Source organism: Pleuronectes platessa, chromosome 3, assembly GCF_947347685.1.
Source record: "Pleuronectes platessa chromosome 3, fPlePla1.1, whole genome shotgun sequence".
NCBI classification, from domain to species: domain Eukaryota; kingdom Metazoa; phylum Chordata; class Actinopteri; order Pleuronectiformes; family Pleuronectidae; genus Pleuronectes; species Pleuronectes platessa.
The window spans coordinates 21,387,500-21,414,598 of NC_070628.1; the positions used below are offsets into that span (position 1 = coordinate 21,387,500).

General features: G+C 44.2%; 3 protein-coding genes across 7 annotated transcripts; 1 reads left to right on the top strand and 2 right to left on the bottom strand.

Moving 5' to 3' along the window:
- Nucleotides 1-1,804: 1,804 nt before the first annotated feature.
- On the bottom strand, nucleotides 1,805-11,440 carry LOC128436744 (transportin-2). Of its 2 annotated transcripts, none has more exons than XM_053418588.1 (24): nucleotides 11,242-11,440; nucleotides 10,500-10,599; nucleotides 9,578-9,653; nucleotides 9,253-9,402; nucleotides 8,928-9,034; nucleotides 8,676-8,809; nucleotides 8,480-8,561; nucleotides 7,575-7,697; nucleotides 7,359-7,477; nucleotides 7,209-7,269; nucleotides 6,929-7,100; nucleotides 6,380-6,532; nucleotides 5,929-6,154; nucleotides 5,668-5,839; nucleotides 5,383-5,577; nucleotides 5,092-5,250; nucleotides 4,465-4,552; nucleotides 4,235-4,333; nucleotides 4,032-4,127; nucleotides 3,729-3,804; nucleotides 3,204-3,303; nucleotides 3,042-3,116; nucleotides 2,051-2,180; nucleotides 1,805-1,944 (listed from the first exon to the last, which is right to left on the bottom strand). In XM_053418588.1, exons 2-23 carry the CDS (start codon nucleotides 10,596-10,598, stop codon nucleotides 2,073-2,075), a joined length of 2,670 nt encoding a protein of 889 aa, XP_053274563.1. In that variant the 5' UTR covers nucleotide 10,599; nucleotides 11,242-11,440; the 3' UTR covers nucleotides 1,805-1,944; nucleotides 2,051-2,072. The 2 variants fall into 2 exon arrangements, with proteins under 2 accessions (XP_053274563.1, XP_053274562.1); XM_053418587.1 differs by lacking the exon at nucleotides 11,242-11,440 and adding an exon at nucleotides 11,056-11,235.
- An 827-nt stretch (nucleotides 11,441-12,267) lies between these two features.
- Nucleotides 12,268-14,886, bottom strand: rln3b (relaxin 3b). Its single transcript, XM_053419000.1, has 3 exons — nucleotides 14,556-14,886; nucleotides 12,760-13,080; nucleotides 12,268-12,668 (listed from the first exon to the last, which is right to left on the bottom strand). Exons 2-3 carry the CDS (start codon nucleotides 13,055-13,057, stop codon nucleotides 12,388-12,390), a joined length of 579 nt encoding a protein of 192 aa, XP_053274975.1. The 5' UTR covers nucleotides 13,058-13,080; nucleotides 14,556-14,886; the 3' UTR covers nucleotides 12,268-12,387.
- On the top strand, nucleotides 14,265-26,850 carry rfx1b (regulatory factor X, 1b (influences HLA class II expression)). 4 transcript variants are annotated; one of them, XM_053418996.1, is made up of 18 exons: nucleotides 14,265-14,429; nucleotides 15,518-15,893; nucleotides 18,703-18,800; nucleotides 18,918-19,010; nucleotides 20,310-20,383; nucleotides 20,539-20,827; nucleotides 20,924-21,105; nucleotides 21,204-21,323; nucleotides 21,722-21,843; nucleotides 21,991-22,109; nucleotides 22,346-22,449; nucleotides 22,567-22,718; nucleotides 22,944-23,041; nucleotides 23,811-23,960; nucleotides 24,079-24,290; nucleotides 24,394-24,547; nucleotides 24,938-24,983; nucleotides 25,070-26,850. In XM_053418996.1, the coding sequence occupies exons 2-18, from the start codon at nucleotides 15,545-15,547 to the stop codon at nucleotides 25,216-25,218; spliced, it is 2,511 nt and encodes an 836-aa protein (XP_053274971.1). In that variant the 5' UTR covers nucleotides 14,265-14,429; nucleotides 15,518-15,544; the 3' UTR covers nucleotides 25,219-26,850. The 4 variants fall into 4 exon arrangements, with proteins under 4 accessions (XP_053274971.1, XP_053274973.1, XP_053274972.1 ...); XM_053418998.1 differs by having other exon boundaries at nucleotides 25,073-26,850; XM_053418997.1 differs by having other exon boundaries at nucleotides 18,921-19,010.
- Nucleotides 26,851-27,099: the final 249 nt, after the last annotated feature.

Here is a 27,099-nt window from a genome sequence, read left to right on the forward strand (position 1 = left end):
CATGCACACATCGTCGGCTGGGGCAGGCTACAAACCCTTCCAAGCAAACAAAAGTAATTTGTGCCCCTATTGTGCACACATCAGATAAACACTAACTACCCAAAACATGCTCATAGGCTAAAAAGGGGTTATCATGCACGATACTCATGCAGGATCTCACACATACACACAGACAAACAAACGCATTCACACACCCACCTCATCAATATGGCAAGGTTAGTCATTGTAAAAGTGCGGATTAGTCGCAGTTTCACAAAGTTGTTTTTATTTGCCATTTAGTATTGGGATATTTTTGCCAGTCAAAGACACTTAATTTCACAGTGCAACACAGTATGACAAACACTGACATTAGGGTCACGACATATCATATGGGTGAGGTTAAAAAAATGTCCATACAAAAAAAAGGTAAAATTAAATTAAAAGTGCAAAAAAACAACTGAAACAGTCACTGAAAATAGCATTAATTCAAAACTTTTTTGCGTTAATTGTGCGAATTTAAGTTTACTATAGAAACAAAACTCATCAGTAGCAGCAAAAAAAAAAAGGAATATGGACCAGTTTTAAAACATTATAAAGAACACAATGGCATTGCTAATCACTGTTTTACTTAAGATATCAATATGGCATCAAATGGATATCAGTACGAATGCAGACATTGACACATACACAGTCTTGCCACACACATTCACAGACATACACACACTTGGTCACAGTTAACAGGTGCCGAGGACATTGTGGTGGGAGTCAAGTTTTTAAGCTCGGTACCATGATCAAAAACAATACACATTTCACTGTATACACAGAATGCCAGAGTAAGGATTAACAAACTGCACCTGGACACAGACACACACACACAGAGGGCCCAAAAGTCTGATCGGAAAGTGGTTTCCAGATTTGTGGGCCCCACTGTACACACGCACACATACACACAGAGACATACACAGAACACACACACAAATAAAGGTGTTTATTCTTTCTATGATTTTGTCCCGTCTGGTGAGAAAACAAATGTGTTAGCCCTAATCCTCCCTCTCCTAGAGGAATGGTTTCTGTGAAAGACACTTTCTCTTATATATTTATGTTTTTGTTCCCCCTCTATCTCTCTCTCTCTCTCCATTGATCAGGTAGAAAATGTGACAGGAATATGTCTGACAGACGGATAGCTCTGTGAAGCAGCTCTCTGTTCAAAATGAAGGAAACATAGATGTGGAAAGCGAGAGATTATCTTAAAGATCAGTAGAATTCAGTCACTACAGATGAAGTTATTCTTATTGAATCCTATTCCCCGGGAAAATGAAAGAAATCACCCAGAAATTGAACTGAGTTTAGACACCTATCTGTCTGTCCCCAACTACATGTAGTAGGTCTCAAAAAGTCGAAATAATAGTGCCACCCGCAGTCAGTTCCATGTACTGCATGTACAGCATGTGCAAGTGTACTGTATGTTTTGAGTCGGTGTACGTTGGTCTGTCCCTGTCGGTCAAGCTATCTATTACTCTTACACTTAGGAATCCCATTAAAATCTCCACTGTCTTTCCAGCCAGTAACAGACCGTTCTATAGCTCTTTATTTTTCCCTGCCTTGTTATTAAGTTCCCTCCCTCTCTTTCCCTGACTCTCTCTGAGCTTGTCTCTTTCCCTGCCTCCCGCTTTCCCCTACTTGTCTTTCCCTCCATCTCTCCTCCACGTCCTTCTCTATCTGTCCCTCTCTATCTGTCCCTACCAGTTAGTTTTTCTGTGTCGGGTCCCTGCCTAGTTAATCTAGAGGTGTCCCCCTGTCCCTCCCTCCCACCCGCCCACCCTCCCTCTATGGACAAACACATAGGGCGTGGGGGCTGTCCGTCAGGGGGAGCGGCCAATAGCGTCCCTCTCCCTCCCCCCAGATCAGGGCAGTGCAATACACAGATGGATGAGTTTCCCATTCACCCTCCTCCTGCTGGCTAACCTGTGAAGATGGACAAAGAGGGAGAGCAGACGCAAATAAATTAATTTCAGTATAATTCTTTATACAACGTTGATTTGACTTTAAATAATAGCAAACGCGTAGTTACCTCTTGGGTTGGTGTAGAGAATCTAAACGCCATAGCAGGCTGCCAGTCTGTCCTTCAGCAGTGGGGGGAACTGCTCTGAGAACTGCTGCCAGTTCTCTTCCCCAACCTGCTCCTTAAAACCATGCAGGATCTGTGGAGGAAAATGTAGTTCAGACAAACTGTCAAGTCATTTTCAACTTCTTAAGCAGTTTGGCCACAGGAGTTATTATTATTAATTATAATAATTGCTCTTGCAACTAGTGTGACCCTTTTTTAACTGTTCCTTCATCAAGGTCTGGTTTCATGAAAGCAACAACCTGGCATTTGATTGTTCGACTGACTGATCGGTCTCAGTGGATGGGGATGGTTTCTCTGTCAAAATTTTCAAATTCATAATTTTAGTTACCTGAAGTAAGGAGGTACGTTTTTCATTGCTGTTTGTCCGTTTGTTAGCAGGATTACACAAAAACTACAGAACCCATTTTCTTGAAACGTGGTGGTAGGATGAGACACGAGCTAAGGAAGAGCCCATTTCATTTTGTGGCAGATCCAGGAATTATTTTCACTTTCTTAAAGCTTAGGTTTTTTTTTTACAAATTGAATACACAAAAAGGAGGATGGTGTGACATCCTGGTGTATGTGTGTGTGTGTGTGTGTGTCTGTGTGTAAGTGAGGGAGACGATGAGATAATTACATAGTTTGACATGAGGGAAGCGTGCCTTGGTTGAGTCACCCCGTAGAGCAAATGATCTCTGTCTTACAGCAGGCAGAGGCAGGAAGTGACAAATGAATACTGCTACAGAGATCACGTGATTTTCTTTGCAACACACAGATGCCGGAGTCGGCTCTTATAACCACAAACTCTCTAGAAATCTTCGTCAGTCTTCTACGTGTATGCCACCGCTTTTTCACCGGGAGGTATTTTTATGCCCTTGTGTATCTTTGTTATTATGGAGGGGGGTTGAGGTTTCGATCTTTGGACCTCGCCCCTCCGTGTGACCTGGAACCTCACCTTGTAGAACATGTCTCTCAGATCATCTTTAGGATTCACCCAGGACGCCACCGCATCACAGAAGAAGATGAAGTCCTGAACAAACAGAGGAAGTGATTATGAATAAAAGGTCTCAAGGTCAAACCCTAAAAACATCAGGTCTTAGAGTGTACAAAGCCTCACCTGTACCACTCCTCCTGGGTTCACGCCAATCATCATGCAAATCCCACGGAAGGCCGAGTCTTTCTCCTCGTTGTCTCGGATGTTCCGCAGAGATGTGCACCTGCCGCCCACAATAAACCAATCAGATGCTGTACAAAGATTTTTACTTTCTAATCTTGTCTTTGAGGGTAAAATTAAATACAAATCACAAGTGAGCTACAACCAAACTGAAAAAGTTAAATAAATGCTAAGTGCTACAATCCTTGTGATTCTGTGATTGTGTTCTGCAGCAATGTGATAATGTGGAAAAGCATTTTAAGGAATTTAAATCTTGCATTTAAGGTTAAGCTAACATGAGAGCAGACAGAGTGGAAGAGAGAGAAGAGAAAACAATGGGAACAATCTGATGCGGTAAGCACACAGAAGATAAGAGTGTGTGTCAGTGATATATGGAAACTGCCAATGCTGACCGTGCATGTTCAGGTGTGGCACACCTATAGAATAGGCAATGAGAGGCATTAAACAAGAAATACAACAGTTTCTCACCAAGGTCGGATAAACTGCGGCAGCATGGGAGCGACCTCCTGAGGACACACATATCCCAGTCGACCGATGGTGATTGCTGGAAGAGGACACAGATCAGTCAGGACAGACGAGAGTGTGTCCAGTACTCTGACACTAACTGCACTCACTTCTACCATGTGAACCATTAAATGCCACTTTAACTGCATTGTGCTGTCAGACCCCCGTAACCTTACTTAAAAATAAACAAAACAATCAACAGACAAGTAGACAGGGGAGAAAACTGGCCTCCTTAGTGGGGGTACACATTTGAATATGATCACATACCAGTGTTCTCCAGCAGGGTCTTGGGGGTGTTGGGTCGATTAATAATCTCTACCAGCTGGTTCAGGACAATGGCAATGTAAGGCTGCATCTCCACTCCTAACAGAGCAGAACAAAAATAAAGTGAGACACACAGCATCTCTTGTTATATTTAACCACAGAAACACTTAATGACATCACATAATTTAGGATTCGCTAAAACTCACCCATCTGCATGCAGATCTCTCCGATGGCCCAAGTTGCGTTGTTGCAGACAGAGATGAACTCTGGGTTAAGATTTGTCCCGAGGATTGGCATGAATTCAGCTGCAGCACACACACACAAACATGTTAACTCCACATTGGATACACACAAAGGAGGATCGTGAGAGCTCCTGGTCTGTGTACAGTGTAAGTGTATGTGTCTGTGTAAGTGAGGGAGACAATTAGATAATTACCAATACATGGTTTGACATGAGGGAAGCATGCCTTGGTCAAGTCACCCAGTAGAGCAAATGAACTCTGTCTTACTTCAGGCATCGTATCCTGGGACAAAAAAGGCACAGACACAAGGAGAAATGTAAACACACAGTGTCAAAAGATGTTATCATTCATCCTGTGGAGAAATCTAACAATGTGGCTGTACTTCTTGTTCCATTACAGTTTTACAAAAAGTAAAAGATCATTTGAGTGAAAGTGCAAAAGATCTGTGCATTTCCTGAGTGAAGTTGACACTTGGCTTTTTGGATATAAAATGTCATCACGCTAAATTAGTGTAAGAAGGTTTGAGCGAGGTCACAGGGACCTCTTGGGTACAAGAAATTAAACACCCTCCGGTTGTTCTAGATAAATCTTGTTCACAAGAAAGGGACAGACAGCCTAAGAGACCTTTTCCACCAAAACCTTATCAGTTCACAGTCCAAGGAAACATTTGTGACCAGGCACTCCGGAGATCGGAATTCATGAGAAAGGGGGGAAAAGGTCGACAATCCAAATAAAGAATGATGCCGTTGGAGTAAGGGCATAAAATAAACCAGGGATTAACTTAAAACTCAAATTAGACATAAAACACCGGCTCTTGTCACCTGCATGCACTGGAAAAGCAGAGTCATGATGTTACTGCGAGCCACAAGTGTGTCTACATGGCCCCCAAGCCCCTCAGCCAAGCCACTTAAAAGATCCAGAGCCACGATCATGAAGTCCTTGTCGGGGGCCTCGTACTGGTCTGGCTGCTGACTGTACATCTGAGGAACAAACAAGCGTAAAGAAAAATTCAGAGGTGGGATAAAGTGTATATGTAATGTAGCAAAACCCTGAATTTGCTATTCAGTGGGCAAACCCATGTGTGAGTGAGTGTGTTTGTTTGTTTCACTTACCATGGACTGAGCCAGTGTCTTCTGGACAAGGGTGACACAACGCTGGTAAACAGGCTCGCAGTAGGGGAGGAAGCCGCTCTGCAACGCTGTGGCAACAGACGACAGACACTCCAGCAATGGGAAGAGGTCTTTGTCTTCATCCTTCAGCTCGTTCCACTTGGCGATCAGTGGAGGCATCAGTTTCAGTATGTACTCCTAAAAACAAAAGAGATTGAGTTTGGCTTGTCGTTGTATTATACAACAAAACAGGGGTTTGTGCAGACATGTGTAACTTTTTGAGCTCACAGATTGGTTCAGATGGTGTCCCACTGAGTCTGCCAGTGTTCCTATGGCATCATAAAGAATGAGCAGGTTCTTGTGCTGATACTTCCCGAATGCAAAAACCAGCGTGTCCAGGATGAAGCTCAGATAGGGCACCAGCTCTGTACACGCCTCTTCCTCTAGAGTGGCGAACGCACTGTTGCAAAGATAAGATAGTAAAGAGAAAAATTAGCGGAAAGTGAGAGAATATTAAACAGATGGACATGGAAAAAGAAAGGGTTGTACCTGCATGCCGCCTCCTGCACCCTCTTGTTGCCGTCCAGGATCCGTTTGAGCAGCTCAGTCATGAGGGGTTTGAGATGGGCATCAGGGGGCTGGCTGACCACCCAGTGGGCGTAGCGGCTAAGGGTCCAGCAAGCGATGGAGCGGACCAGAGCTTTCTTGTCACACAAACACTGAATGAGGTGGGGGATGAGCTCAGGCAAGTAAGGTACCATGCCTTGCATGCAGCCTGGGTGGACAAAAAGTTGTATACAACATTAAAGCCAAGTCAGCAATGAAATATCAAGATAGATCAATTCAAATGTGGAATAAATGTTTCCTTTAATCCTGAACCTGAAATGTACCCCCCCAACCCAGTTAAGGTCAGTGACCAATCTAAATTGTAATAATCAAAAGAAAAATCACCCATTTGGCTCAAGTATACTGTATAGTATAAGTCTTTGCCACATCTTACCCTCAGCAATAGCCCCCAGGACAAGGATGCCAGACTCCTTGATGACCCAGTCAGGATGGAAAAGCAGACCTTTGAGCAGGGGTAAAAGATGGGGGAGCAATTCCTCACGAAACACGTTGGCAAGGACATCCAGAGCTGCTGCCGAGCACTTCCCTACAAAGAGAAGACACCGTAAGCATTTGATAACCGTGACATTTTTTATCTAATTCTGCATGTGAAAAACTAAGGCCCAGCAGAGCACAAAAGAATACAACTACAGACCAATGAGCCAATAGTGGGTCCCAGAGGTAGTGTAACGAAAGTCTAGATGCTTACCTGTGTGTGTGTGTGCGTGCGTGCGTGCGTGCGTGCGTGCGTGCGTGCGTGCGTGCGTGTTTAGCTACAGTGTAGTTGCCATGTTTTGTAATGGTTGAAAAACAAAAAAGGAGCTGTAATAATCCTTTTACATTAAGCCACTGCTCAAAAAAATAAGACAGAAAGTACCTTAATAGTATCAACTATTGCATGATTACCAGAGAGGATTACTAAAACTGCTTGTCTGTAACTCACGTAGGTTCCAGTCAGACAGTGTATCATCATCATCATCCTCGTCTTCATCAATGTCCTCCCCCTCCTCGCCCTCCCCTCCTTCGTGCTGCAGGGTGACGGTGCGGGATTTGTGGAAGCGAGGTTTGATATCTTGCTCACTGTCTGGGACTGCCTCATCCTCTTCAACGTCGCCCTATAGAGCAACAGAGAGAAATATGAATGTAGAGTTGAAACGGGTTAACAGCCAGAGAGGAGAGCAGAGTGTGAAGAGGAACATTTGATTTGTCCAGGTGTGGCTGACCTTTAGAAGAATGATGTCAATCTCAGAGTATTTCATCCCATTCACCAGGATAGGAATCAGCCTGAGACAGACCACAACAATATTACTGAGCTGAAATCATTTGGTCATCCCGTTATACAAGTGCAAGATTCTCATAGAATCAACACTTACTGGACCAAGTGGCCAGAGAGGGCCTCTTTGCAGATGGGCTGTTCAGCCAGAGTCAGCCAGAACTCACAGGCCTCCAGAGCCACGTTCTCATCTGGGTCCTGGGTGCGCTGCAGCATGTACTGGAGAAAAAACAAGAAGAAGCAGTCATGAGGGGGAGAGTGTTGAGGAGTGAGAGAAGGAGCAAATACTGTCTGTTTGATCAAGTCACACCCTCACCTGGATGATGCTGTGCATGTGTGGGATGAGGCGGTCAATGCGGACTTCCAGCAGCATGACGAGAGCCCTGCAAACGTTCTTCCGCACTTCGCTGTCCTCGTCCCCGGCCAGTGCAAACAGACACTGAGTGGGAAAGACACAGGAGAGATCAACTTGGACTCAAAAATGTCTAAATTGGTGACAAGCCTGCATGTCTACGAACACGAAGGTCAAAACCTGTGACGGTACTAATTAGACTATGGTGGGTTGCCAGTCAAGATAATTCATAGAGGTGTGCATCTTCCCCCCTGTTTTCTAATCATCACACTAATCTCTAGCATATCAAAGATATTCCTTGATAAAAGGGTCATCACTTCTTCTTCTTATGGTCATCCACGTTGAGATTTCCAAACCTCTAATAATTCATGGGAAACACTGTCTTACACTTAATCCTTTTACATATACTTTTACATTACATTACATTTCATTTAGCTGACGCTTTTATCCAAAGCGACTTACAATAAGTGCATTCAACCCCGAGGGTAAAGACCCAGAACAACAAGAATCAAGAAAGCATATACTTCGCAAACAGGAATAAACTCGAGCGTGATGCTTGGCTGAAAACTGGTCTAATGCCGAGATAACATGACTGCGTTCCTTCTGCACCATCAGTGGTTGAAACGAGCTTTGCAGCATATTTCTATGTCGTTTTTCTCCTTTAACACAAAACGTAAATTTCTGCATTGCCTTGTTTGTCTGTTATACAATCAGTGTGAAGGGGCTAGACGTGAATGCAGCGAGGGGTGCTGGAAAAACTGACTCTGATCTTGTTTTCTCGTGATGATCGAAGAGAGGGAGAATGATCAAAACATATGGTATTTATGGTAACAACACAAGCTCTACCAAGACCAAGTCGAAGCACCCACCTCAATGAAGGTGTCTATGTTATCCATCAGAGCCTGAGCTCGACCAATGATGAACTGGTTCACACACGCTATAGCATGGGATCTGAAAAAAAAAAAAAGCAACTGATTTTTATCGGGAAGATTCTACTGTTGTGTTCTACGGAGGCGACACAAATAGCTTGTAGGGTCAGCCAGAAGAGTCTAGTGTTTTACTGACCTGATCTTGGGGCTGCAATGCTTGAAAAATTGGAGGAATTTTGGGATCATAATGTTGAGAGGTCTGTTCAGAGCATCGCTATCCAGCAACTCAGAAGAGTCTTCACAGATTTTCTGCAGAGCTCCAAAAGAACCCTGACAGAGAAAATAATAAACAAAGTTGTTGTTATTTTTAAATCACAAGAAACAGAGACACATCTGATTATTGCAAAACATTGCAAAGCGTATGTGTGTGCAGGTTAGTGAGGCTGACCTCGCAGGTGTTATAGTCATCAGAGTTGAGCAGATTACAGAGCTGAGGCAACAGTTCTGGCCACGTCTGCAGCTCTCCTTTAGAGGCTATGGTCGTGATCAGGATACCTTGATGAGAAAAAATCAAGTTACTTACAAACTCAATAAATAACTGCACCTATCAGCCGTTTCAGTGATTTTGAATCTCTTGACAATACAACGCTTGCTCCCACACAGCCACATTACCTGCAGAAATTCAACCACCTACATATAAGTCTGACTCACACTGGTGAGAAAGTGCAGCTAACACTCTTTCACAATTGTTCCTTTCTCACTCAAACACCCACCGATCGTAGCTCTGATGAGCGGTGAAGGGTCTCCAATGTTGTTGAGGCATTCTCGTTTGATGAAGTCAGCCACATTGGGAGGAAAGTTCTGGTAGTGAGCCTTCACATTGTTTTTCAGTATCAAACCGCTCAAAGAGCGAGTGGGTTCATCTTTAAAGAAAGGCAGCAGAGAGGTGGAGACAGAGACACATTATTTATTTATTTTGAATGGGAAGGAGGTTTACAAGGAAATATTTGCTGCAGACAATAAAGGTATATACTTTTTAAGGAAACAACAATTCCGCTCTGTAGTAAATATCCTTATTTTTGACGTGCACATACATACCCTCAGACTTGAGGCTTGTGAGGACAAAGATGAGATAGTTGTTGAAATCTGGAAACTGATTAAGTTGCTCCAGTTTCTGCAGGTTCTGTTAAGGAGATCAAACATGTACACACACAGGGTATAGCTAATTCTGCCCATGTTCCTTGTTTCCCTTTGAGGCAGAGTGGATTCATATACATTAACAGTGAATCATATTGGCTCACTGGCTTTAATCTGCACATGACAACATGTACAGTCAGCTGTCACAGTCATTCATTATGACAAACAAGCAACCACAGAGGAGTTAAAATCTCATACTTATTCTGTCACCCTCTCCCACACATACAGACCCTGTTCAGACCTGCTATTAACATCCATCCTGAAATATTCAATCAAGTGGACAGGGTTAAGTTTGTCTGTCTAAAGCGCCTCTGAATGTGACTCCTGTGGCCAGTTATGATCTGATCGCACATCCCTGCTCTAAATGCATTACTCAAATTTTTGTTTGCAAAGATGAAATAGTGTGGTTTTACCCAGACTGAGTATAAAGATGTTTCCGATGCCAATGTGCTTGTGTAGGTGTGTCTGCATGAGTGAGCAAGAGGTAGAGAGGTGTGAGGAGGCGCCGAATGAATGCAGCTGTGAAGAAAACTCATTTAGAAAAGTATCAATCCTTATGTGGTGTTCTGTCCCAAAGAAATCACTGTATGGTCACTGAGGAGCAAGGAGGATGATGGATTCATTCATCTGAGCAAGATACATTCATTTGTGGCCCTAGACACGTTCACACAGCAAAAAGAATGTGGCCACATCTGTCTGTGGGCTGAATGGTGAGATCTCAGGACGCATTCAGACCTGAACTTGACTCAGGAAGGATGTAAACACTAGGAGTGAACGGGTCATAATCCCTCGCACACGTACACACACACAAAGATGAGGATACTTCTTGCACTGCTCTCTGTGTTGCTGTGTCTGGGGACTGGGAGTCCTTCAGTAGCTGAAGCACTTGCTGCAGACCCTGTTCATTTGGCAGCCAATCCATCCTACAAGACACACAAATACACACATTACCTGTTAAGGAGGAATGTGCAACACACAACCAGACGGCCCCGCCTCTGTGCATTATAACTCACATCACGTAGAATGCGCATTCACAGTAGCAGCTGATAATACACGACAACAACGAAACAAATACTAGCCAACTGCCAAAGTCACAGCTGGGTACTTGGATCTCAATATAGGTTCATCCACAGTGTTTGCCTATGATGTTACTGTTAGCATAGCTGTTTATTAGCATGTCCCGTTCCTGGCTACGTTAAACCGAGCGGTGCCGCTCGACGGTGGACTTGTAACAACTCACAGCTGCATGAATAAATAACCCCCCGGCCACTCACTACAGAGACGCTTTCTACGTGAGGCCCAGGCGGCAAATGTCTCGGCTCATTTAGCTAGCAAGCTAGCTTAGCATCGCTATGATGCTCATCCCGCACCGGACTCACATAGAAATCAGCCGACGGGAGAGATCCTCCGGTGACAGTGTAGACACGGCGCGGTGCTGTCAGAGTTGTGTTGCACTTAAAACCCCCGAGACGACGCAAATGGAGGGCGTCGAGAATCACAACAGTCTATCGCCCAGCAGCACGGCTAGTTAGCATCACCTAGAAAGTGCCGCGAAAGGCTTTTACCTGGACACCCCAATGTCGCAGACCTTTATTCCTATAGACGGTGGTGCAGTTCCCTTGATGTCGCTAACATCAAACAAACGATGACGTCGACCTCTGTACCTGAACACAAACGACCTCGGTAGATCTGTGTGCTCGCTACTTGGTATGTGACACAGATCGCATGCTTTGCAATCAAGCCGGGTGATCTGTCTAATCGCGTTCGGCTTCCGTACTGGAAGGAACGAGCGACTGCAGACACATGATCAACTTTTAATATCCCCAATCATTTATATTTAATGAACAGTATTCAGTGTATGGTATGTTACACTATGTTGAGGTGGGATAATTAGTTATTGACGCATCACATACATTTTAATGGCATATGCATTGTTTTGCGTGGTGTTCTGTTTCTGGCCACCAGGTGGTATCAGATCCAACGACAGTAGCTGCACAATGATATGTATAAGGTGATGCAGGGCGTGGGTGCAAGGACAGGACCACCAGTGCAACCTTAAAGCACACCATCAATAAAGGCCTGTATATGTTAGGCTTGTTCAGCCAAGATTTGCTGTCAATGCTGTAAAATTGATTTATAACAGATCTTTGCATTATTTAGCAAGCGGAGCAGAATGTCCTTGAAATAAACAATGAATTTCCAACATTATAAACAACACAACGAGTGTTGCAGGTTTATTCCAATGGATATCAGTGATTTGTGAATGTGCAAATCTACGATATCCACCCCTCAAAACAACCACATGTAAATCAGAGAATAGTAGGACACGTCATGTAGTCATAGTCACCACCACTTCCTCCATTTCAAAATCCTACTCAAACTTGTTTTTAAAACAAGGGTTTGGAAAAGTGGAAATGTGAGCCTGAACTGTCATTTTAGCTTATGTTTAGTAAGACGAACAGACACATTCGTAACACCTCCATAACACTTTATTAAACATATATATATATATTAATCTGTTATAATCACAATAAACACCTTTTGTAAACACATTCACGATCCTGTATCCATTAGTCAAAACACAAGGACAGTAAGTTGGAAGGGAAGTGTCATTTCATGAATGGTTACGATGAAAAACTGGAGTAATCACAGAAAAAGAGAGGAGCTCTGCATTAGTGACAGGTCAAGAAGCACGTTTAAGGAGAGTAGGTTCAGCACAGAGAGCTGATTTCACTCTTGCTACAGCCCCACTTGCAGCAGGCGTTGGACAGTCCGACCACTACATCCCGTCCTTTCCTGTCCGCACTCCGCAGAGCCTCCAGCACCTCCTCTGAGATCGGCAAGCGAGCTGAGTGTTTGAATCCAGTAGCCACCGGTGCCACCTCCAGTGTTTGATCTTTCCATCCTTTGGACTCTGCAGGGTCCTGCTCACTGGTATGTTGAGGGATGGGGTCTGTGTTCCATGGGTCAAAGGCTTCTTCTCCAATGAGAGCTGATTAAAAAAAAGGAAAGGTAAATCTCCTCATATTGCATTCAGGTTCTAGGTAAACATGGCAGATATAATCTCTCGCACACAGTCTTACCTGAGTCTCCTATGCTTCTCCTCCAGCGAGAACCACCACAGGTAAAGATGACAGCTCGTATGAACTCTCTCCCGCACAGTTTCACCCCGTAGAAAGAGGGATGGCCGTCGTTGGAGCGCACCCTGTCTACCAGAGCCACCAACAAACCCAGGGTCAAGATTGCTGCCTTCCACATGGCGAGAGTGAAAAGATGCTGGAGGTCTTTCAAAGGCTGGAAATGGCTTGAGGCGTTGTGTGGTTTGCGTTTCATCTCGAAACCGCTTATATAGGACCTCAGCTCGCCTCCACTATGTGTCATGCTCAGAGATAAGACCCGGAGACCTTTAGGAGCAACAATGCACATGGAGAAAAATTAAAAGTTGTGATTAAGTAGCGAATGACGCCAGAGGTGTTGTCAGCAGAGCTCTCGGCTATCTAACCACATGTGGCCTTTTGCTGGCCTTTCTGACCTTTACATCAGTTGGGCTTGTGCTGTCACCTGCACTATCTCCTCCTCGCTATCTGCTCTGCTGGGGGATTGGATGGAGATCACTATTCATTCAACCCAAGAATAGCTGGGGCGATACACGTTGGCGACACACACACACACACACACACACACACACACACACACACACACACACACACACACACACACACACACACACACACACACACAAACACACACACACACACACAAACACACACACACAGAGTTGTGTATCCATGATTCCAGAGGACATTGCATCGACCAACATTAAGTCCTTGGCGCTTAACATTGATTTTGATGGGAGATTTGCTCATTAGCCACCCTAACTAAATGCCTAACCCTAAACTGCACCCCAACCCTAACCCTGACTAACCTAAAGTTAATCCTATCCCTTTCCATGAAATAAGGTCGTAACTCTAAATTTAACTCAACAGAAAGGGAGGACTGGCCAAGATGTGCTCACTTTCACATGAATACACTTTATAAATCAACCCTCCTGGAGACGTACTCTAACCTTTACTATAGTTACCACTTGTCGTACCCTTACCCTAACCTTAACTTAACATTAATCTTAAAAATAACCTTAACTTAATCTAAACCTCAACCTTAACCTTAACCCAAAACATGTTTTCACCTATACAAGCTTCTGCGGAAACGGGCCCTTCTCAATGTCAGATAATTAAGAGTTTGTCAACAGATTTTAGGTCCCCACAACACTGGTAACACACACACAAACACAGCTGTACATACACTCTCAAGCCCTCTCACACACACACACACACACACACACACACACACACACACACACACAACTGATGACACTGCATTGACACACACGATATAATTGAATAGAGAGATATGAGGGATAATATCAACATGGTACATTCTGTACAATCATAAAAGTCATATTGGAAGTGGACGTTGTGCTCTGACAACATTGACGGACAGGGACGTCTACCAATCACTGAGCGGTATTTGTAGTGACGTCGCGACCACCTCCAAGGTCAACCAATCAGCATTTAGTGCAGGGCGGGGCGATAACGGGAGGGTAGCAACAGTTGCCCCGGTGAAGGCGAGGCGCCATAGTCACGGTAGTCCTGGCGACAAGAACCAAGCAACGGGAGTCAACAACAACAACCGAAATATAAAGAAGGAAAAACACTTTCACGACTAAAACGGACAAAACTGGAATAAAGCCGAGGTGACAAAGTCAATATCTCAGTATCATTGTGTCGTGTTGTGTACATGTGTGTGCTTGTGTGTACAGTCGTCAGCGGTAACGTGGACTCGCTCGAGACTCGGTGACGGCTGCTCTCTGAACTCACACCGTTGTTATGGCGATGTCAGATCTTTGATACGCGCACAAGATGGCGGGTGTGTGATGGTTGTAGTGGTACAGTCGTACTTTTTTCCCCGTCACATCTGTCAGAGTGTGTCATTCCGCTCCACGTGACGTCGTAGACCCGGGCGAGGTGTGATCGGTGACGTGGTCATAGATCGATCTACCACCGGACAGGAGTGTTGAGCGTGTAGCTGCTCACACGTCACGGGTCATCGTGAGCTGCTAGCCCGGGAGCTACACTCTCACTCTCGGTTTCACAACTCGCTTCTCAAGCCAGCGATCCAGAGCCGAGGGGGAACAGAGAAGCACATGGGGCAGCTCGGCCGACATTGGGGCTAATGAGTCGTGCAAGCGGAGACATGAGTGTGACGTGTCTTTGTGACTTTGAAAAAAAAGTTTTGGGTCTGACATTGAAAGTCGACAAGTCACCTCCGTGCACGCGGTGTGCGGTGTGATCGTCTGATTGTGTTGTTTGCCTTGTGGGTTCCCGCAGGAGGGGCTTGTCCCACAGGGGGATGGCCCTGAACTCCTGTCTGACAGTGGGCCTCAACACTGAGGAGTTTGTTTACAGACGGGGCAATGGGGCATTACATTTTTTAAGATTTTATAATTTTCAGTTAAGTCATTATATTTATATTAAGACACAGATGAGTTAACGTTGCTTTTGAAATGTACAACATTTTCTCATTTCCATCTATTGATCTTAATTTTGCACTGTTGTTGATCAAACAGGAAAGGCTTTAGACTGCTGCTTGATCTGAGACAAAAGCCTCACTTCCTCCTCTGGTTTATGTTTCCTCACACACACACACACACACATGCACACAACACATTGGTTTGCACACACTCTAGCTCTATCTAGCCGAAACCTCTGTGAAATTATGATAAGCCAACCATATGTGTTTGCAGCACTTTCATTAATGACTTCCATCGCCTTCTATCCACAGAACTAGTGCCTAGGAGGATTGGTTGCCATGGCAACTTCTGGCTACTCGGAGGACCTTCAGCCTCAGCAGGCCAACTCAGTAACCTTGGCAACACCTGCTGCCACCACACCCTCGTCCACGAAAACGACACACTTCCTGTCTGAGATCCCACCCACCTCTGGAGCCACCGCAACCGCCAACCAATCAACCGGCGTCTCCAAAGCCGGACAGGATGCACTTTGTTCTCAAGCTCCGCCCCCCCAGGCCCAGAGCCAGAAGGCAGTGGTTCTGACCACTCCCACGCAGCACTATGTGTCCCCTACCATCCAGCACTCGACGGTCCAGAAAAGTAATGGTCCGAGTGGTTCTCCTCAGTACATCATAGTCACGGTCACAGGTGAGAGGCACGAGTATGACTGACACTGTACAATTCCCATTTTGCGAACACACACACAATGCTTTCACACATTTTCAAGCTCCTAAAAGCAGCGGGAGGACATGCTACACCGAGCAGTCTGAGGTTCAGTGTGTCCTGCAAGTCTCTTATAAGCTAAAAACAACAGGCTCGTTCCAGCTGGGAGACTGACAGCCTGTCTGGCACAGTGTGCTACACTTTAGTTAGAAATCAATGGCAGGGTGCAGTTGTGTTTAGATATCTGTATAAAGATCTTTAAAGCAATGACAAACACTTGTACTTAGTTTCCAGGACCAATTGCCATTTCAAATGATTTTTGAGCAGTAAAGAAAAATTCAAATAGTATCAATATTATTATGTTTATAAAGATGATGTTAAGTTATTGTTTGGGTTTATAAGTCCAGGTTACACATTTTATGCCCTATTGACTTGCCTGCCATCTTTACAAGTCCCTGATTGGATGATGAGTGAAGACTCCCCAAATCCTGTAAGAACTGAGGAGCCAGTGATGTAGTCTGCCTGTCTGGTCCGGTGGTGCATACATTATGAGGACAGAACACACTGATGGACTCGGTTGCTAGGCTGCGTAGTCCCTAACGTGGGAGCCTGGACGACTGATGGATGGAATCTGACTTTTCTTTTACTCTGCTGTTTTCACTGTTCTAGATAGAGAGTGGCATACTGACATTTTGATCAATATGATAGAATCCAATTTGAATTGGGCTTTTGGTGTTTTTTGAAATGTATCCTCATATATAAAAAACATTTTTATTCAAAAAGAAACCAGTTTAATCAGGCATTTTTAAAGATGGTGGAAGTGAGAGGGAATCGACCCCAGCTCTGGAGTCTATCTCTATGTTTATTTTGGGGTCGTCTATTCGCAGATCTTCTTGCCTGCTGGTATCATGTAACACTATGCACTCTCACCCAGAGGGAGAGAGTCACATGGCCGAGGCCTGGATGACTAAGTTAACTGAATAAATGTGCTCATTTAAAAAAGAATCCCCCTTCATCTGAAGCATGGACTGCAGTTTGCCTCAGTACTGTTTCTCAGATAATTTAGCATAACTACTTGATTAGAGAACAGTGCAGTGTTTGTGCTCTTCTGTTGCATGTGTTCACATTTTAGTTTTCAGGCTGAAATGATGTACATTAGCATTTATATTAACCCAGTATATCACATTGTGTTTTACTATACACAGGGATTACCTAGTTCCTGCTCGTAGTATTAACTTTAGTTTTTTTAAACAGAAAACAGAACAGAACGATCAATGTGACAGTTATAAAGGACAAACGTTTTTTCTGCTTATCTGGGACTTCATTACAGCAGCAGCATTATGAATGCAGCAGGGATCATAAGAAGTTAAGCTTCACCTGTTAAACTGGCAAATACGAAGATAATTTTTCGTTATCAGTCAAAGTGTCTCGTGTTTAATTCCAACCTTAAAAAATGTCCATCACAATCGGCTAAAGATTCTTAGAGATGTGGCCTATAGTGACACGTCCCCACATCTCTGATAATGTAGGAGACAAAATTCTGCGGTTATTTGAGCCGACCACATATTCAAAATATTAATGGTAACAATGTTGTTTGCAAAAATATCTTAATAAAATAAAGGATTAGGTATTAAGTATTATGTGCAATGAAATGTACATAATGTCCATCGCCCCCCTTTATGTCCCGGGGCCTTTCCAGTTTCTGGATTTGATTCTGTAAATGTTTTTACAAAAATTTTTTGTCTGCGCCTTATTTGTAACCCAAAAATATTTAATAGTTTTAGAAAAAGACTACTGATTAATATGTGATTGTCAATCAATGAATCGATATATAATATTTCTGTGGAAATGCCCAGTGAAAGTGAGGCACAAGCAGTTAGAGCTAAAACCATCAGAGGAGAGACTGAATCTCATTTTCCACCACCCATCGTAACATGAACTCAGATTGAATGATGGTTTGTGCCGAGTTGTGCTGGCTCTGTTGTGACCCAGGAGTAGCTAGGATGGCACATACCTCCACCAAGCTCCACCCTCATAGAGATCAGTTTTCTAATGTACTAGACTTTTTTCCATTAAGATGCAATAATTATTCACTGGATGCGCATTCTGATCTGGATCCACCCCAAAATTTGACGGGTTCTTCCCTGACCCACACCGCATACTTCCACCAGGTTTCATGGAAATCTATTCCCTTGTTTTTGTGTACTCTTGCTTACAAACAAACACACCAACGATCGAAGGGACAGGGGTGACATCCCAACATCCTCGTCTGAAGTAACTTCACCCAGGGAGTTTGCAGCAGTTACCTAAAAGTACAATAAAGAGCGGCACGGTGCAAAACACTTGTTTCTCACCTGAAGGATTTAAAGAAAGTGAATATTACCCTCTCCCCCATCCGCCCACTCCCCTTCCCTCTATCCTCCATCCCTCATGTATCTCTCATTTCCCTCTCATCTGATCTGCATGTTTACAAGATGGAGGGATTTCTCTCTCCATCTGGGGAGATTAGCTGTCCAAGGCTGTCCTTCTGCATGCAACATATAAAGATGAAATGAGAGTTCGGACAGACACACGCTTTCCCATCTCGCTATCGGTCTCTCCTCTGCCAAGCAAAAAAAAAAACGAAAAAGAAACAGTTGCAGGATGTTCTGCAGCGGCTGTTATTACGATTTGGAAGCAGTGTGTCGTGAGTACTGAACTTGTGGTGATGGTGGCTGGATTTTTTTTTTGTATTGCTTTTTATCTGATCATCTGATGAACCTTCTCTCCCTCACTCTCCGTGTGCCATCCCCAGAGGGCTCTGTTCACTCCAATGACAGTCTGTCGGACTCCAGCCCGTCTGGCCCTGGCGTTCCGACTCAGGTGGTCCAACCGGTGCAGACCACCGCACAGGTGAGCCCCTTGCATATTTACAAACCATATCAGCCAATTGAGTCCATAGGAGCAGGTTATAAGCAGAGGGATGGTTGCAGACAAAGCTTTATTTGACCCTCTGACTTTACTCAACAGCAGAGGTCAGTGTTGCAGGCAGTGTCACAGGCAGCCAAGAGAAATCAGACAGGCCACATCAGCAACCTGCAGCCGGTGCTCATTAACCAGGAGGTAAACAGACACACACAAGACATTTTGTGTGATCATGTAAGAGACTAGACATTAAATTTCAGTTTAAGTTTATGGGTAATTCCATCATGTGTTCATTATTCATGGATTTGTCAAGTGGTAGATTTAACAGCAAGTCCAAGAGCGGGATGTAGGAGATAAAGAGTTTAGTGCCTGCACCTCTGACACACTTTACCTTTTACACTCTCTCAAGCTGATCCCTCACTCTCTCCACAGTTTACCTTAACAGTGTGTTTGCCTTGCCAGAGACATGATATTCAACCTTATGTTCTTCTTTACTTCTCCTTCCTTGCTTCACTGGTTGTAATCCTATATCTAAAACACATCTTTTAAATATCGTGTCATCTGAGAAATTCGGTCAACAACATGGCTTCCACTGTTAAACAGTAATCATGATGTCGAGCTGTCCAACAGGTTTCAAATATTGCGGTGGCACTGCTCTGCCCTTCCTCTGAGCATAAACCCTCTTGACCTAGATGAGCGGTGCACATTCTTCACTACTGCTACCATTTAGATGTAGGCTACGTTTAATCTGCTCTTATTCATTTTAATGATGAATTGAATGACTAGATGTAATTATTAAATTTGGGAGTGGTAACTTGTAGGATGAATCAACAGAGAACTAAAATAGCTCTCAGAGAGGTCATACCTCTGCCAAGGCCCAACAGTCTGCTTATGGAGCCACATTTGAATTTACTAGATCCAGGTTTTTACTTGGATCCTGCACCAAATTGTACAGATACATAAATATCAGTCACTTCATACCTGATTTTTTTAGTCAACGGCTTTTGGAAAACACCATTTATACTTAAAGTAAAAAAGAAATCATGGATCAGCCTCATGATCTGGATCTAATGGATTCTTCTCTGAGCCACCCTACATCCTTCCATCAAGTGTCATGGTAAACTCGTCCAGTTGTTTTTGCATAATGCTGCTAAGTAACAGACAAAGAAACAAATGCAGAGGAATACAACCTCCTTGGTGGAGGTAATTATCTCCCTTCTCTCACTTTAACTGAGCTTTTAAGCATTTTTCAGCAGGGAGACCTGTTTCCAGCAAGCAAAAAAGCTTAGAAAACCCACAGTACACTGCCCTGCAAAGCACAAAACACAGGACACATAGAACACAGGGGAAATATGTGACTAGCCAGGACATTGTGGAGCAAGTAGCAGCTAAAGAGCAAGAGATGTTCCTCCATGAGTGGTGGAGACCAAATACAGAGCTGAAAGAGAGTGAATACTTTCATGTCCTCATTATGTCTCCTCTTCTCTCGTTGTCCAGGTGGAGCATGTGTACCCTGGCCAGGTGCAGTATGTGGACGGAGGCGGAGATGCAACCTTCACCACATCCAACATGTGAGAAGAAACGCAAACCACTCTGGCTGATTTTTACACATCTCTCAGAAATGCTCTCTGACACCCACGATCAATCATACACATAACGCAACTTTCCTTGTCATAGAAACTATTGTGTATTCATGTTTCTATATGTTCTTCTCTTTCTTGTCCAGTCGATCAAGCAACTACCCTTTCTCCGACTCGCCGCTCTACTCCCAGACCCCTCCCATCTCCTCTTCCACTTACTATGAGGATACGCCCGGCTCCGAGTCCGACATCGGCGGGGCTGTGACCTCAGTTTCTGTGGCAACAGGAGGAGCCAATAGCGGGGCAGCTGCGGGGGGAGCGGGCTACATCGTTCAGGGAAGTTATGTGTTAGGAGGAGGAGGGGGGGCATCAGCAGGTGGAGGAGGAGGAGGACAGAGTTACACTAGCCCTAACTCCCGTGCCCCACCTGCTACTGTGAGTACTCAAGTTGTAAAATGAAAAAAACGTACGTAATCATAATCTATGACATGAATGCTCAAAAAATACAATGGTGTGACCCACCATCTTTAGGTCCAGTGGCTGTGTGATAACTACGAGGGGGCGGAGGGGGTGAGTTTACCTCGCTGTACCCTTTACTACCACTACCTGCTGCACTGCCAGGAGCAGAAACTAGAGCCTGTTAATGCTGCATCCTTCGGGAAACTCATCAGGTCTGTCTTCATGGGGCTACGTACGAGAAGATTAGGGACTAGGTACACAGACACACACACACACACACACAATCACACATTGGTGTTGATAGACTCATATGTCATGTCACTGTCCTAACCTTTCTCTGCGTGTGCTTCAGAGGGAATTCTAAGTACCACTACTACGGCCTGAGGATTAAATCTGGTTCCCCGCTCCTAAGACTGATGGATGAGCAGCAGCACATGGCGATGAGGCAGCAGCCTTTTTCACAGAAAAACAGGTATCTGCGCATGCACTTGTACTTTTGTGAAACCTTAAATTACCACATTACCATTGAGATCCTGTAATTTAGTATGAAGTCACATCAGTGCACATCCTGGTCCTTTTGAATTGCCCCTGGCATGAGTTGCAATTTTGTAACTGTCCGCGGACATTGCACTGATGTCATCATTGTGTCTTCCTTCTTTTCACTTGTGTTGTGACATGCTCTATGTGCCTTTGAGTTGCCCTCCGGGGACAAATAAAGTGGTTTTGAATTAAAAGATTAATTCAAACAGCCAGATGGAACAGTTGCTTTGCTTGTGAATTTTTTCAAATGCTCTACATTCAAACATAACCTGCTTTTTTTTTAACTGACTCCTTCCTCTCTGCCCCCCTGAATGCTGGGTATTCTAACAGGATAAAGCCAGCTCAGAAGACACAGGGGATCACAAACGGTACATCAGGTGGGACGGGTCAACAGCAGGCAGCGGCGCTCTGTGATATTTCAGCCCAGGTCCAACAGTATCAGCAGTTTCTGGGTGAGGAAAACCCGCATGAAGTCCACCATTGCCTTCTATTACTTTACTCAATGATTTGAATCTGAAGCAGTAACATGTGGAACTCAAGAGCTTACTGTTTCATCTCCATGTTCCTCTGTTTCTCTGCCTCTGCTCAATCTTGTGTAGAGGCGTCAAGGTTGCTGCCAGTCTTTGTGGACGTGGATCTGCAAGACGGCCCCCTGCCTGATGGGATCCTTTTAGAACACCTCAAGGCCTTTCAGACCCTCTACAGAGAACACTGTGAGGTAGGCTGCAGTGAACAGAGAGAGGACACACACACACTGATCACATCGTCCTTCTCCTGGTGATAAAGGTTGAAATACATATACAGCTGTGCAGTGCAGGACTTAGGTGTTAAAAAGTGCTAACAAGATAGCCAACTCCTTTGTACTAATGAGGGATTGAAAATGTAAAAATATTATTAATACAATTGCAAAGTTTTAAATACCTTTTGTGTTTTTATGTCTGTGATTCCTCACAGGCCGTTCTGGATGTGATGGTCAACCTTCAGTTCACTCTCGTGGAGACACTGTGGAAATCCTTCTGGAGGTTCAGCCAGAGCAGTGACACAGAATCTCTCAACCTGTAAATATCACAAACGCACGATGCAACAACCTAATGAGAGATTCAAAACACTGCTACAACCGACTCAAAACGGCCCCGTCTCCACCTCTGTGAAAACTGATCTCATGTGTTCCCCAGGCACAATGAGTCTGAGAAGCGACTGCCCAAGTCCTGCCTGGTGGTGCTGTGTAAGTTTGAGCCAGTGCTGCGCTGGACCAAGGAGTGCGACAACCTGCTGTACCAGACTCTGGTGGAGATCCTCATCCCGGACGTACTGAGACCCATCCCGAGTAAGTTATTAAGGCCTTTAAGAGCCCTGAATGGATGACTGTCTGGTGAGGTAATCGAGAGATATTCCTAGATTTACGGGATCTCAGTGTGAAAGCTGAAGGGAAATTGTTCATAAAACTAGGGGCAAGGTTGAGGGGATTCTCCTCTATGACACCCTTCAGGTTTAAATCAAAATGTAATTGTCTCTCTTTCTCCCCTCTCCATCCCCACCATCACTCCTTCAGGTGCCTTAACTCAGGCCATCCGGAACTTTGCCAAGAGTCTGGAGAATTGGTTGACAGGTGCCATGATGGACATTCCAGAGGAGATGGTTCGCATAAAGGTATTTGTGTGCTGCACTGATAAGATATCAAGTCGTTTGAAACAACCAGAGTCGAGCAAGCGTCTGTACATAGAATAAAAACAAAGAGAAATACAAGATTGGATTAAAAGGCTAAAAGGCGAGGCCAGTCAAAACCCTGGGAGAACATTTGGGTCTTCAGTTTTAACCTTAAATATGTCTAAGGAGGCAGAACACTTAATTGTAAATGTTGAACTGTTTCGAGGCTTAATAGCGATTACAGTAAACACTCACTTCACTTTTTTCCTTTAGCCTTGACAAAGGCACATCCAGGAGCAGCTAATGCATTGTATCACGAGGCCATTTAAAGCTTTAAAAACTAAATAATCTTTTGCTGAATCCTATACTTAAAAGAAGGTCAGAGCTCTGCATCCCTTTCTTTTATATCTTTGTATTTCATGCCCACACACGACCAAATGTCAACGATTTCTATCAATGTCTATCCAAAGGATTTCTTGATTAAGTTTAAGCAGGGACCACTGAACAGTTTCACTAAAGAGCCACAGGCTGCAAATGTAGTGGGTATCAGATTGGAACAATTCACAATTTGTTTTAGATGAGATACAAATCACACACGCACAAAGAATCATCATGCATGTAAACATGTGCGACCTGAATGATGGGATGTAACTGTATCTTTTGTTTTGTTTTGCATGTTGGTTGAGTTCCATGTGAGCTGCCTGGACCTAATTGCAGCCACCTCCTGACATGCGCTTCTTATATTCCTACTTTCCTTTCCCCCTTTCCTCAGGTTGTGTGCGTCAGCTCTTTCTCCCAAACGCTGCGACGCTACACCAGCCTGAACCACCTGGCTCAGGCCGCCCGGGCCGTCCTCCAGAACTCAGCTCAGATCAACCAGATGCTCTCCGACCTCAACCGTGTGGATTTCACCAATGTACAGGTCTGTTAGTATTCACCAGTCTCTCTCCTCTACCCCTTCCCGGCTCTTATTTTCACGGTGTTGATGCTAAAGTGAATTACAGCAGAACCCTGACTTTTTCGACACGCGTTCCCCTCAGGAGCAGGCGTCCTGGGTGTGTCAGTGTGATGACACTGTGGTCCAGAGGCTGGAGCAGGACTTTAAAATGACTCTGCAGCAGCAGAACTCCCTGGAGCAGTGGGCTACCTGGCTGGATAGTGTCGTCTCACAGATGTTAAAGCCGTACGAGCAGAATCCTGTCGCCCTACCGAAGGCTGCAAAGATCTTCCTGCTCAACTGGTCCTTCTACAGGTGAGTTGGAAAAAAAACCCTGATCAATAGAGATGCAGCTAAAAAAAACTATTGGGTTTGTGATGAGGATACATTTTGTGCTTCTCCTCTGGTTTCTCACCAGTTCTATGGTCATCCGAGACCTGACTCTGCGCAGCGCCGCCAGTTTTGGCTCCTTTCACCTGATCCGCTTGCTGTACGATGAGTACATGTACTACCTGATAGAGCACAGGGTGGCCCAGGCTAAAGGAGAGACACCCATTGCTGTCATGGGAGAAGTATGTACCCACTCATGGTGTCAATCTCTCTGTCTGTTTGTCTGTCTGTATGTGAAACGCAAATCAATAGAACCGTTCATCTTCTAAGCTTCACACTTGCATTGTGTATTGTGAATGGGCCAGGGACACATGGTGCTATTTGGACACGTAATACGTTCACTATTAATAAACTTTGCATAAACAGGGAAACGGCCCTGCAGAGAGCGGATGCAGGGCTGAACTGTCTGTGGAACTCTGAAATAGCCAACATGATATGTATGAAAAAATTACAGTAATCAAACATATATGAACCACTCGTGTGAACAATAATAAAGCAAATTTAGTATCATTTTACAATAACGGGCACTAGAACAACTTTAATAAATGTCCAATATTTTGTCTGTGTTGTAGTTTGCCAGCACCGTGAAGAGAAGAACCTCTCCGGACATGGAAAAAGGTAAACATCGACACGGAGCTCATCACAAATATGTTCCGGCCTAGCGTCTGTCATCTCATTGTCGTGTCACTGTGTTTCTCCACCAGAAGAAGAAGAAGAGGACGAGGAAGAGGAGAGTGAAGACGAGAGCGGCGACCTCGTGCTGCAGTCCAGCTCTCTGAGCGCGGTCGACGAGGAGTCGATGGAACCGCCCGCCAAGCAGCCCAGGGCAACTTTAAATCTGCACACACCTTAGCCAGTAGTCATCTGAAGAACTAACATGCTCCACTTCATGCCCATGCTTTAAGTTTGACATCATATCATGGTCGTTCTGTCGAGATGTTTGACGTAGAGTCTGTGGCCGTTTGGTGCGTGTGATAAAACTGGGAGAACCCTTTGCCAATTATGTATGTTCCGCTTTTTTTTTTTGCTGCCATTCTTTTTACTCCTTCACCTGATCATTTACAATCCTTCCCTGTGCCTTCCCTGTGTGTGTGTAGTGGCTCTGCGTGAGTATCCACTCCTGGCCAGCCTCAGCTGTACAGTATATACAGTGTGTTCTGGCCTCCCTGCTGCCCTGCCTTAACCACTGACCTGATTGCTGTGGAGAGATGAGAAGACTGCAGCAGTTTCAATTGTAAAACGTCTAAACTCCAAACTATCTTACATTGCCTTTAAAGCAATGACTATGCAGGGGAGCTGGACTTAATTGAGCAGCACAGTCTGAATTATGATTCATACGTTTTTTTTGTCTCAGAGTAGCATCTGGTATGATACTGCAATTTTGTGATTTTCAGCTATTTGTGGATGCCATATTTGACTTTGTGGTTTTTGGTTCCTTTTGGCCAACTAACTGATACCCTGTGCCTTTGCGAGATTAATAGCCTGGAAAAAAAAATAATGAAAAAAGCTTGTATTCTATATATTCTGTATCGATGGATTAATAAATGAAGGTCCTGTGAAGTGGCTTTGGTGTTGTCATGAGCTTTTGCTGGCTGTTTGGAAAAGAAACCGAGATTTTCGATGGTTGAGCTTTGTTGTGATGAGTCCACCCGGTTTGCTTTTCATCCATCCATCCATCCATCCAAGCTCATTATATGTCTTATACACACTCAATCTCCTACTGGACAGACAGTGCTACCCTACCATGCACACACGTTGATAAACAGTGCAACTTTAGTCCAAAGCTCATCCACACTTTACTATATTGTATCCATTGCAACCTCTGTACTGGCTAGATGTACCAGCCACAGTTTTTGTAGTGTAAAAGTAGATGTTTATTTTCTGGGTTTCTATGTTGAATATATTACAGATAATCTATCTTATGTACCTTTTGTGAATGCTGTCAAATGTGGGGACTGTTTGTATTTTGTTGAACCATCACTGCCTTAAGAAACATGTCGTGCTGTGTCCACCATCCAGAGTATTGAGCTATATTTTTATTGTGATGATGATGATGGACCAAGCATTTGAATATGGTGGCTGGCTTTCTAAAATGACCTTTTCTAAAGAGCACATGCTCAACCAGCAGCTTCATGCGTGGGCAGGAGCAGATATTGATTTAATGAAGCGTTGGACTTGTAGAAAAGATGATAGTCATTGGGAGACTGAAGGAAGACCTGATTTTAAGATTCCACCAAAGAGCACTGAATAGGAAAAATTCAGTGACGGCAGACAACTAAACCTGCCTTGAAAATTGAAATCAACCGCTAACTGCACTGACGCCATCAACAATTATGTGACTTGGATTCTGTCCCTTGTTTGTGCTGCAGAATATTTTATAAACGAGGGCCTCCTGCTGTTTTCCTGAAGACCTTTGTACTCGAACCTGTGATCAATATTGTAGCTTTATTCTCACTGTTAACTATAAAGATGTGATTGCTCTCAATGTTTGCCACATGTTCCCTTCTTACAGAAACGCATTGCATTCAAAAAACACTTTTCTGAGTTGAGATAGCACATGATCGATTTTATTTCTGTCTGAACGGTCCCAAAGTCCTAAAGTTTCTGTGAAATGCCGACAATCTATAGTGACATAAATAATGCTTAAAGATGCAATATACACACCAACCCTAACCGATGCTAACAGGTGGATTTTTAAGTAGACTCATTAGTTCAGAAAAACAAAGCAGATGTT

What these genes read in the sequence shown, in the direction of transcription:
- LOC128436744 (XM_053418587.1), bottom strand. An exon ending in AGACACTGGCTCAGTCCATG is followed by an intron (nt 5,251 to 5,382) that starts GTAAGTGAAACA and finishes TTTGTTCCTCAG; the next exon opens with ATGTACAGTCAGCAGCCAGA. An exon ending in TCATGTCAAACCATGTATTG is followed by an intron (nt 4,334 to 4,464) that starts GTAATTATCTAA and finishes TGTGTGCTGCAG; the next exon opens with CTGAATTCATGCCAATCCTC.
- rln3b (XM_053419000.1), bottom strand. Translation starts at nt 13,057, where the DNA reads ATGACACATAGTGGAGGCGAGCTGAGGTCCTATATAAGCGGTTTCGAG. An exon ending in GAGAAGCATAGGAGACTCAG is followed by an intron (nt 12,669 to 12,759) that starts GTAAGACTGTGT and finishes TTTTTTAATCAG; the next exon opens with CTCTCATTGGAGAAGAAGCC.
- rfx1b (XM_053418996.1), top strand. Translation starts at nt 15,545, where the DNA reads ATGGCAACTTCTGGCTACTCGGAGGACCTTCAGCCTCAGCAGGCCAAC. An exon ending in CGGTGCTCATTAACCAGGAG is followed by an intron (nt 19,011 to 20,309) that starts GTAAACAGACAC and finishes CTCGTTGTCCAG; the next exon opens with GTGGAGCATGTGTACCCTGG. An exon ending in AGGAGATGGTTCGCATAAAG is followed by an intron (nt 23,042 to 23,810) that starts GTATTTGTGTGC and finishes CCCTTTCCTCAG; the next exon opens with GTTGTGTGCGTCAGCTCTTT.